The 12,367-nt window shown below is 41.3% G+C and overlaps 1 protein-coding gene across 1 annotated transcript; it reads left to right on the forward strand.

The window, feature by feature from the left end:
• Positions 1 to 1,690: 1,690 nt before the first annotated feature.
• LOC103720753 (F-box/kelch-repeat protein At5g43190) lies at positions 1,691 to 3,449 on the forward strand. The gene has a single exon (XM_039119867.1). It carries the CDS (start codon positions 1,898 to 1,900, stop codon positions 3,137 to 3,139), a length of 1,242 nt encoding a protein of 413 aa, XP_038975795.1. The 5' UTR covers positions 1,691 to 1,897; the 3' UTR covers positions 3,140 to 3,449.
• The last annotated feature ends 8,918 nt before the right edge of the window (positions 3,450 to 12,367 follow it).

Consider the following 12,367-nt stretch of genomic DNA (forward strand, 5'->3'; position numbering starts at 1 on the left):
AAGTATTGGTTGGATTTGGAGAATTGGTGTTCATCCTAGAGTTACTCTGTTTACGTGAAAGATAGCTTGGAATCAATTTTAATGTCGTGGCATTTTACACCAGCATGGTTTTCATATCCCAAATCATTGTAACTTATATCATGATATAGAGGAATCTATTTCTCATATTACTTTACACTACAGGTTTGTGACCTAGATATGGAGACAGTCCCCTATTTCTGATGTACCATCCCAATCTTTTCTCTTGACATCTTTCTCCAGTCCAATAATGAGAGATACATTAGAGGTAACCGGAGTAAAGATGTTGTTTTGATGGCTTATATTACTTACAATATTAGGTTGGCTAAAATGATTTAATTTTTCAAAGTAATGTTTAGAGTCCCAAACTAATCGTCATAAAAGCAGTTAGTTAGGTATAGCAATCCATTAATGCAACTGCCCTAGAGGTGTCCTTGATAACTAGAAAAAATTGTAGCTCTCAATTTGCAGATTCTACGATTTTGTAAATGTTCTATTTATTTGGGAGCCACCATCTCCTAGTTCTCTCAAAGTTAACTTTGATGGTATTGTTTTAAATCGAGGTGATTCTGGTGGAGCAAGTTTTATTATTAGAAATACGAGTGGTGCATTTATGGTAACAGGAGGTGTTAGATTGTTTGACATTATAGTTCTTATGACAGAATTGTACGTTGCATGGAAAGGTATGTTATATGTAATAAAATTTTTAAAGCTTATCTTATCATTTTAGAGGAGGATTCTTATTAGATGGTTTTGTATCTCAATATCTTCATAGGTTAGCATCCATCCTTTGAGACAGGATTGTTAGAGAAATGGAATCAAATTTTTAGTTTTATGAAATGACACACATCTATAAAGAAGCTAACAGTGCTACAGACTAAATGACAACATATACAGCTAATCACATAAGATGTACTTTACATGGTTTACGAAATCTGATTTACCAAAAAAAAAAGAGCATACTGGATGGCGATACATGTGACTAATTATATAGAATTTACTCAAGATTGGTTTACTAAATCTATTTTTTTTTCTTCCAAAAAAGCAAACCAAGAGGTAGGGCCGAAACCGAATCGGATATGGAATGAATACCATTATATTTATATCTATATTTAATTTATTTGACAAATAAAAATACGGATATAGATATTAGTCAGATTCAAAAATTAAAATTTATATTTGTTTTAAACGAATGCGGATGCAAATTAGATACTGAAAATATAGATATAATTATGGATATAAATCGGATAATTAAATTTATGATCATAAAATCAAAAATGTTATTAAGTTGATTCTAATTCAAATTAATAGCATGTTAATATGATTATATATATTTGTAAAAAAAATTAAAAATTCTATATAAAATTAAATAGAATTATAAATAGAATCGAATATTTTGATATGAATAAATATTTATCTATTCATGTTTATATCTATTTTTATATATTCTATATAGATATAAATATTAGTCGGATGCTTAAATTTTTATTAATAATATAAAAATTTAGGTAAAAAATAAGCTTAGATGAATGTTATTGGTTCATTTTCATTCACGCCAAAAGGGCAGTTGGCTCATTGTAAAATTTCAAGATACACTTCTGCTGGTCTTAGAAAAAGCTATGGGCCGCCCCCCAACCCCCCCTACCGTTGACGCCTGCCTACTTCTCCCTCTCCTCGTACGCCTGCCTACCGTTGATCTCGTCCATCCCTCCCCCTATTCGAGCCCAATTCCCCTGAAATCTCCGCTCCATTTATTCCCATCACCACAAAAATTTATCCCACCTCTATCTCTCCGTCATTAACCGCTCTCCGCCTGAAGACAAGCCCAAACCCCGCCGTGCGAGACCAACCACCCCAGACGAAACATTCTTCTCTCCATATGAGAGGGCGAGGGAGAGCGAGAGAACGAAGAACAGAGGATAGGGTGCCGAGAAGAGAGAGAAAAGAACAAACGATGCCGATAGCCAGAGCGAAAACGCCACCCCCACCGCCGCCGCCGCCGGCTGCGGCTGCGGGGAGGGAGGAGGAGATGGAGCCGGCGATTTGGGGACGGCTCCCTGACGAGCTTCTAGACCTCATCCTGGCCCTACTCCCCCTCCACACCCTCGTCGCCCTCCGTCCCACCTGCAAACGCTTCCACTCCCTCCTCCTCTCCCCCTCCTTCCTCTCCCTCCTCCACTCCCCTTCCTCCTCCCCTGCCTTCCTCCTCCTCTCCCACCCTCAGTTCTCCAACCGCTTCCTCCACCTCTACGACTCCTTCGCCGACGGCTGGCGCCCCCTCCGCCTCCTCCCCTCTGCCGCCGCCTCCCCTTCCCAGCTCCTCTCCTCCTCCTACGGCCTCCTCTGCTTCTCCCTCCTTCCCTCGCGCCCCTCCTCTCTTCTCATCTCCAATCTCCTCACAAAAACCTCAAAGTTCGTACCTTTACCCACCTCCGACCCCTTATCCGATGCCACCCTCGTCTCCCTCCCCTCCTCTACCCCCCACGGCTACAAGATCTTCCTCCCATCCTCCTCTTCTAACTCTGTATTCGTCTACGATTCCGCTTCCTTCGCCTGGACCCGATTCCCCGGCTTCGACCTCATCCTAGACCGCGGCAATTCCCACCAAGAAGGTGTCTTTTTCGACGGTGCCCTTTATTTCACCACCCACGAGCCCTTCTCCGTCGTTGGCTTCGACCTCCAGTCCGGGAAGTGGGAGCCGATGGCCTCTCCCAGTCTCCCGACCGAGCTAGCCTTCGTGCGGCTGGTGGGCGACGGTGGAAACCGGCTCTACCTCGTCGGTGGGGTCGGGAGGGACGGGATATCGAGGAGTTTGAGGGTGTGGGAGCTGGTGGGGAAGGATGGAAAAGGAAAGGCGAGAGCTTGGGAGGAGGTAGGCCGACTGCCGGAGATGATGTGCCGGAAGTTTGTGTCGGTCTGCTACCATAACTATTCCCATGTGTACTGCCTCTGGCATGAGGGGCTGGTGTGCGTCTGCTGCACCACCTGGCCGGAGGTGCTCTTCTACAAGGTGGCGAGGGGTACCTGGCATTGGCTGCCGCGATGCCCGATGCTGCCAGAGAAGTGGAGCTGTGGATTTCGGTGGTACTCCTTTGTCCCTGACCTCTATGCTCTGGTTTGAGGCCTCCTCTTATTGTATCTTTTCGCAGTCTGTTTAGCTTCATCTCATTTATATTAGGTGTTGTGTTGGTTTTGAGTTTGGAGCTCCTTGGATGTGAATTTTTTACATTTATTATTTTTTTTTGACAATATATTGTTTTAGGTGTCCCAGATCACAATTCTCTTGTATCTTTTTGTTTTGTCTCTGAGGGTACTATATTTTCATGTAATATAGAGCATCAATCTCTACAGAGCATCAATCTCTTTCATGTGTTCCAATCTTGATTGGATGGAATCTGTTTCTGAAATTGGAGCTACTTGAATTTGATTCATCTTGTGTTTTGCTTGTGATGCCCAATCTTCCGGTCCTCTTCTGATACACAGATATTCATGCAATAAATTTAACCTGGACAGTTCTACAGGTTGTCCAATTATGCAATAATCTCTATTGATTAATGCTGAATTATGGAGGACTATGCAAGATTATGGAGGACAATGGAAGTTCTGGACCTGATATGTCTTTTGATTCCTTGTTGGATCCAAATCTGATTGCAGGACTACCCAATTAGCATTTTTAATAATTCAAAATATGCTGTTTGGAATCTGTTTGGCTTGAACCTTGTCATGAGAATATATGCTGTTTTACTTTTACTTTACTAACACCATATCATAAAGTGTTTATGTATTTGTTTACAAAATTTTAATATAAATTATTTAACTTTCTAAGAAATTGAGACTAAAGGATACACATAGTTTGAATGGCTCCGGTTATTAGCAGCTTGATGTGAGTTCCACATTCCAAAGCCAATGATCTATATTAAAACTTCAGTTGTTCGCTTGAAGAGTTGCAGCAACATGATTTCAACAGTGAAGGGGCTATAGACCAAACTCTTGTACCATGCAGTGGAACTTATAATTTGTTTTTCCAATGTCTTACATGTTGAGAAAGGTATTAAACCTCATATGTCGACCAATATAATTGTCTTCTATTCTTTTGGAATATGCTAGTCATTACATCTTCTAATTCCTCTTGAAGCTCAGTATTTTCTTCGCATTAAATTGTCATGAATCTCACAAAAGTACTTGGATTGAAGCTCAGTGTAAATCAAATAGAGGCATTGAAACTAAAATTATAGAGGCTGTTCAGCAGTTTCTTGTTTTCCTTGGATTGGAGTGCCGTGAGGGTGTGCAGGTATGCATGTACATGTGCCGTTGCATATATTTGTGTGCATGCATGTTTTATATTTTGCAGGGAGGGGGTATTACTTTATCTAGAATAGCTGATCCCTAGATTAGATAATTCTGTTCCACAATGGCTGAAATTTCTTGTTTCATAGGAACAAGGAACAGTGTGTAAATAAAATATATTCTACTATGTAAAACCACCCTAAGAAATGTTCAATGTTGGAAATCAGAAGCTACTCAGATTTGTAGATCTCTGTTCAAGTCCTCAGACTTGCTGAGAGGCAAGTACTTCATGAAATTTTCTGCTTCAGTTGAAACTACTAAAAGCCTCAACTCTTTTCGCCTTGAGTGTGTAAATTTTGAGAACAGTAACTGGACAATTATCTTGCTTTGGCAGTATTGATATGCTGGATATGTAGTTTTAAATAGGAAATGTTCAAAATAATAAATTTCCATTGTAAATTTACATAGTTGAAATGCCCAGATGTTTGGTGGTAAGACTAATGGGATATGTAAAATAAGTTGATGGAAGATATTTACAAGTGTTAACCAATGGTGAGAGATGGAATACGATAATATTCAAAATTCAAATCTCTATGTTGCCACAAAATAAAATATTCGATCATTTGAACAGTGACAAAATCTAATAATTCTTTTATTTTACGATTATTATCTGTTATTTCTGCATGATGGATACCAATGACTATTATATTATGGCCATCATAGCAACCATTGTTGTATTCCCAAAAGTTCCAGTCCCTCAGAAAATAACAGCTGGTATTTCTGTTATAATGGTAAATAACTGTTTCTATGCTGGTTCTTTTCTTTAGGATATTGTTGTTTCTGAAACCTTACTCCAAATTTATGCCAACATCTGTGACTTTCCAGCTGAAGTTGCTTTGGGTAGGCTACCAACTGAAACCCAAATTGCAAATATTTCCCTCCTTTCAGTCAAGTTAACGTTTCAACTGATTTATTAAATACCTTCTCAATAATTGTCCTCTGCATGCAGTCTGTTGTTGTTTACAGCCTGCAGTCGAATGAGATTGCTTGCCTGAGTTTCTTATCATTTGGTGGCTGCATGATGTTGGATATTAGCTGAGGCTTGGTCCGGGAACTCAATGGAACATTTTAGCAGTACCCTTTGGCAATTCCAGAAAGCTAGGACTTGGCTGGTATTGAAAGGCATCTCAAAGTAGTCAAGCTAATAGCCTGTTGCCTAGATATCGTGTCCTCGAGATCAAATTTAATCCTTACATGGTGCTGTGTACCGACTCTGGTTTGAAAAACTAGCAATCAGGCTTGGCTTCCGGTAGCAAGAAAAATCGTATGCAAGGTGTGATTTTGTATAATTAGCAGATCTTCACGCAGTTTCGGATGAAATTAGTTGCACAGTCCTGTCCATGATTACCACTGTATGTAGTTTTAAATGGACCAATGTTATGGCTAGGAAAGAAAAATGAGCTGAAAGAAAATATTATGCCTCTCATATTTTGATTGTCAGCTATCTGAAAATTTAGTTGGTCTCTGGTTCTCTGGTGTTAATAGAATGCAACTAATATTTTAGCTTGATTACTGGCGAGAGCTTGGAATCTGATTGTACTGAACACAACCAATGTTAATAGTCCTTTCTGAAACTGAATGGACTTAGACACCTGCACACACTTTGAAGAGGAGGGTTGGGATGGGGCAGCTCCAGGTTGCTGACATTAATGAGTAATTGAAGCAGGGCATGACGATGACGACAATGATGGTTGGGGAGAGTCTGCCTCTGTCAGTCATTTTTAGGGCATCTGACAGGAATACATTGATCATTCTGATGACTCATGTTCCTATAGATTATTTTGACATTCCATGCGCTAGTTAAGTTTGGATATTCTAAGCATCAGATATGCAAGAATGTTCCAATCTGAATGCTGTAGGGAGACTTGTAAATATGTTACCCATTTTACAAATCTGATGCAAGCTCTGATGTCTTAAAATCTACCATCTTGTTCTTCACCAGAAAAAAACTTTACTATCTAGTAGTTAATACTACTTTACTGAGACTAGTTGGCAATTGTATCTTGTTGTCAATTTAACAAGCAAACATCGCAATCTGTTGTGTCTTTTAGAAGTTTATATTGTGGTTCATGCCTTCATTTCCCATGTGGTGGTTGTTAGCAAGCTTTTCTTTGCTTCATTCATTCATCGACTCTGGGAAGAATACAAAAGAAAGGCATTCTAGTAGGAAACTGATTTCTTTGCCTTGGCCTGGCCAAGTATGTGGCAACCATGTAAATATTTTTTCCCCGGCTTACACTCATATATGGATTTTAAGATGAAAGTCAACTGCATTTCCCATGATTTGCATGCTTTGGTATCTATAATCATGGTCACCAATGATATCATAAATTCACGAAGATAAAGAAAAGGGGAAAATTACATGGCTACCTCCTTAACTTAGGACTATTTTTACTTAGTAGCCGTCGAGTTTAAAAAGTTTCAAATGAGCCCCTAAAGTTAGTTAAGTGGTTTAATGTAGTCCAAGGCTCATCTGCACCATTAAGACGCTATCATAAAGAATAATTTTACCTACCATTGTTATGTGATAGTTTCTATTTGCTGAAGATTTGCTCTAGGGCATATCATCCCTGATCTTCTCTCCCTATTCAACCCTTCTCCATCTCAGTCGTTCATCCGTTGTACCTACTTCTGCCACCTAACCTCTCTAGATTGTCTTCAAGCCATGTCACCAGGTCTCAACTTAATACCTTTTTCTCCTCTTCTCATCTTTTCTCACTCCTACCTCCTCTTCCAACACCTCTTTCTCCTCTCTAGACTCCAAGAATGTCCACTTTATCTGCCACTCCACCTTCTGTTAAGAATCCCAAAAGCTCTCCTCCCTCTATTCTCATCTTTTCCCTCTACTCCCTCCAATCCGACATCTCTATAGCCACCAAGCCCTCCTCCCTCCCCTCCTCCACCATGATCGGCCCCAACCTCTTTGAGTCCTAGAATGGCTACCTCCAGGCTTGCCACAACCTCCACCATATCACCCTCTCCTCCCTCAAGAAGTCTATTGCTTCCCTCCCTCTCTCCTTGTCTGCTTCATTAGAATGGAAGCACTAATCTTAGAGCTTCACGAGATTGAGGTGGTCAAATCCTTTCAAGCTTAAGTCCGACACCTTCAAGTTAGTTTAAATTTGACATCACCTCCCCATCTACATTGTTCTCTGCCTCATCATCTCCTTTCCCTCTCTCCTCTCTCGCATCATCGACATTCTCTTCTCCACTGTCACCTCTGCCGCTCCTGTCACCGCCTTCGACCTTATTGGTGGCATCCCCTACACCTCCATTCTCATCGATGCTATTCTCTCCATCTCTTGCCATGGTCATGAGTTGCACGGAGATCATGGACTAAGGCATTGGCCACACCATTGAGGACGTCTTTCACCTCGACTGGATCTGCCTTGTCATCAAGGACGTCATCACCAACGACACCTCCAACCTTGAGACTGTTGCCCCACTTCGTGCCAAGGGCCCCAAGGTGCATGACACCGTTGTTGTCATTGATCATAGGCAAGGTGGTAGTGAGAACCTTGTCGCTCAAGGCATTCACCTCCATGTGCTGACCATGCTCATTGACTTCCTTTGAGTGCTCGTCGCCCACGAGAGCGTCTTATAGGAGAAGGCCGTTGAGGTCTAGGTTTTTTTGGATACTAACCTAAGGATTGTTGTCCTAGAGGCGATAGTGTCGAGGTCTAGTATTAGGATTTTATAGGGGAGAGGGCAGAGATGGTGAAGAACCTGATGGAGAAGAAGTTGTTCGAGGTGATAGAGAAGTAGAGAAATCTCTATCTGTTGCCCAAGGTGACAAGCCAAGAGGGGGGGATGAATTGGTTTCTCTAAATTTTTACTATCTTAATTGAGTCAATTGATGAGTGAGTAAAATTAAGACAATACACAATGCAAACATATAAGAAGTATAATGGTTCGATGCTCTCCTAAGCACCTACGTCCACTCTCCAAGCAACCCCTTCGGAATTCACCATAATCCCGCGGATTACAGTTGGATTATTTTCCAGGCTCAAATCTAAAAATCTTTACACTTTAGTTTTTCGGGATCACCAAGAACCTATGTTGGTTTTACGGGCTCACCAACGAACCTTCACAATTGGTTTTACGGGTTCACCAACAAACCTACACCGTTGGTTTTACGGGCTCACCAACAAACCTTTACAAGGTGATTAAAAAGAAGAAGAAAGTTGAAACTCCTAGATGAGCCAATATAACAATTATAAGCTACAAAAAAGAGTTTAGAATATAGTTATCGCTTGATGACACTTCTCTCTTCTTTGTCAAGATTGCTTCACTCTTCAAGGGTTGATGGAGCTCTTAATGTTCCTTAGAATCTGCTCAACCACTTCCTTTTGACTCTTTGAGTGAAGCACTTGGATGAAAAAAATTAGAGCTCTTGTCTTTCTTGTGTAAGCTTTGATATTTTTCAAAAGGATGTTTTCTCTGATGAATAGTGTCACTTTAAATAGTTTTCCTCATCCATTGAACTGCCCCCATTGATTAGATTTCAAAAACTAGCCGTTACTTACTGTTGGGAGGACAAAAAGTACTTCTGCAGAACTAGCCGTTATGCTTCTGCCCGTGCTGGGGTCGACCCAAATTTTTCTGGGGTCGACTCAAACCACTGTTCATCAGACTTGGGGTCGACTCAACTTTCACTGGGGTCGACCCAACTTTCACTAGGGTCGACTCTTGCTACATTGGGGTCGACCCTCTCAGGAAACACAGAACCTTATATTTCAGCCGTTTTTCACTGGGGTCGACTCAACACTTTTTGGGGTCGACTCAAGTTCCATTGGGGTCGACTCAAGTTCTATTGGGGTCGACCCTCTCAGGGATTTCAGAGATATAGTTTTGAACGACACATCCTTGGGGTCGACTCATGTTCAGTTGGGGTCGACTCCATTGGGGTCGACTCAATCTGGGGTCGACTCGAGGAAGGGTGGGGTCGACCCTCTCAGTAAATTCCAGAGGCTTGTTTTCTTGAGGCTTGAAGATGGGGCCGATTCAACTACTGTCATCCGTGCCATTTTTGCAGAAGTGTGCCTGATGGTTCCATGATGTGCCGGGGTCGACTCCACCAATCTTGGGGTCGACTCATTCCATACTTTGCTGCAACTTAAGGTTAGATTCATCCATACAATCAATGAAATATACTTCAAGCAATTTTGAATGTATGCCATGGTAGTACTACATACTCTTAACAATGAAAATTACTATTGTCCCTTTAAGAGTACGTTTCACTTGAAACTTTGCCGAATTAGAATTTAGAATTCACTATCCCTTTTCTATCGCAAATTTTATCTCATTATTAATCATTGAAATACATCTTGATCTCATTCTTCTAATGTACCGAGAGTGACGAACTCAGTAATGATGTATCATGTTAACTTGTAGTATTTAATTAGATATTCTCTTAATAGTTGTGTTAATCATCAAAATACCACTATCATCCTCAATCTCTCCCTTTTTGATGATCACAAAATATTGAGTATGAGCAGATTGATACTTATCTTAAAATTAGTTTTAGAAGAGCTCAAGTTGCTGAATTTCAGCTTTTCAAATTTGAGAGTGAAGTCTTCCCCTTTTTCATCCAAATATTGCCAATTTGAACTTTTGATTTTCTCCTCCTTTCTTTTATATTTGGTTAAAGATGAAACTTCAAAAATTTGAGATAAAGCAAGAGTTTCAGATTATGTATCGAGGTATGAGAGGTATGTGCCAAATTCTGAAATTTGATTGAAAGTTTAGACTTTAACATTTTCATTGTTACATATCGCTCCCCCTTAAGTGTATATTATCTCCTATTATAATTTTCAACCTTGTTTGTCATCTTATTACAACTTCTTTCTTTCCTTACTTCTCCCCCTTTTTGTTATCATCAAATAGGTGCATGGCAATAGATAAGTAGACGCAGTAAATAATAAACAGTCAAGTTTCATTGATCAAAATGGAACATTGTAGTACATTAATGCCAAAAAAAGATACAATGTTCTTCAATCAAAGTGCAAAGTACATGAACAAAGCAAAATACATATGAGAGCTAGATAAATCCTAGGCACTAATCATAATGCCAACATCAGCCTAGGGCGTATCTAAGGGCTGTGATCTTGTCCTCATCCTCCTAGCATAAGTGGCGAGGGGAGGTCGAGCTTGATGGGACTGAGTCTGGTGTGGACCTCACTGAGCTGGATGACTCTGTGCCGAAACCTCCGACTCAGCTGCTCGGGGCACAGATGGACCATGAGCCTCTCTCTCTCCGTAATGCTCCCACCTCCTCTCTGAGGTCGCTAAGCTCAGCAGTCATAGTGTCCATCCTGCTCATCAATCCATCAGAGAGAGTCCTTACCTAAGCTGACACAAGCTCAGTCATCCTACTCCAAAAATCCTCTGTGCACCCTGTGGGTACGGATGACGATGAGCCAGCCTCTGAAGGTGCCGTAGGATGATCCTCAGGTACCTCAGCCTTAGGGATGGGGTCTCCAACCTCTGGTGTATCACCCTCTGGTGCATGTATCCTTGCTCCTCCTCGCACCCACTGTCCGTTCACCTTCTCATAATCCATGCGAACTAGGGACCGTGCAGTGTAAGTGTCAGTGAATAGCAGATGCCTGGAGATCTCTCCCTCCACAGATATATCATATTGTCGGAAGACCAGGGTGAGTATCATACCATGGGGCAGGGAAACTCTTGACTTACATATAGCCTCTCTCATCTGCCTGATCATCATAGCTGGGAGGTTCAGGGGAATGCCCTTAATAACGTGCTCCATAATGACCAAATCTCTCTCAGATATATGATCGAATCTTCCACTTTTCGGAAACAGAATCCGACCTATGGAGTTGTGCAACAACCTCATCTCAGCTGATAGGGAGCTCGCTATCATATTCTCAGAATAGTCAAAATCATCGTTCTCAAAGATCAACTGTAGAGCTCTCAACTTGCTTTCCGGCCTTTCTGGAGTTGCACCTTCGCAGAGGAGATGAAGCAACTCACTCAAACTTTCTTCCGAAATCCTAACCCGTACACCTCGGACCTCGGACACAAGCCTTTCCGGTCCAACTTTTAAGAACGCGTAGAACTCACGAACCAAGCCCGGGTAGGTCAACAAATCTTGGGAGCAAAGATACTCCTATCCTTGCCTTCGGATCCAATCCCCCAACCGGAACCCTTCTTGATCCAAAAATTCGGAGTAGATCCTTCTCCCCGTGGTTACCGCTCTCCCCGCATATTTAGCAAGTTGAACTGAAGGGGAAGGAGGAGGAGGAGGCTCTACACGTGTCTCACCTTGTGAGGGTACTGTAGAAGACTCTCTAACATGTCTATCGACACGGGTTGGCCGTGAAACTCTTCCGAATCTCTTAGCAACGGCTCGCTTGGGTCCCATTTTCACCAAATCCTTCCTTAGGTCTTGATCTAACGGTGTAGAGAAGCAATCTAGCACTGTTTGGAGATGATTGGAAGGGATTGGAAAGTGGAAAATAGGATTTTAGGAAGAGGACAAGATGAAACAGTGCCCTAAAATAACTCATGGGTCCCTCTTTTAAAAATAGGGTCCCACCGTTGGGTCGACCCCAGATTTTTCTTGGATCGACTCAACGTGGGGTCGACCCCATTCTGGCTTGGGTCGGCCCCAGTTCAGAAAATTTTTTTTCTCTTTCTTTTTTTTAAAAAATTCTTCCTTTCCTCCAATCCTTACAAATTCTTTATGGGACAATGATACATGAGTAAAGAATCTATAGATGACTAGTTTGACTAATATTTCATGGATTTTTCGAAATGGGAGGAGAGTGTCATGAGACAACTTGTTCCTTTTTATATCTCCTCAATCAAAAGGATTACATATGCCTAATTCCCTTCTAAGCATGCAAAATCTATCTTCACTTAAAAGTTTTGTGAATATGTCAGCTAATTGTTTCTCAGTACATACATGCTCAATACATATGTTCCCATTTTGCACATGATCTCTAATGAAATGATATCTTATTTCAATATGTTTGGCTTT

This window comes from Phoenix dactylifera, unplaced genomic scaffold, assembly GCF_009389715.1.
Source record: "Phoenix dactylifera cultivar Barhee BC4 unplaced genomic scaffold, palm_55x_up_171113_PBpolish2nd_filt_p 000648F, whole genome shotgun sequence".
NCBI lineage: Eukaryota > Viridiplantae > Streptophyta > Magnoliopsida > Arecales > Arecaceae > Phoenix > Phoenix dactylifera.

Coding starts and splice junctions, on each gene's coding strand:
- LOC103720753 (XM_039119867.1), top strand. CDS start 1,898: ATGAGAGGGCGAGGGAGAGCGAGAGAACGAAGAACAGAGGATAGGGTG.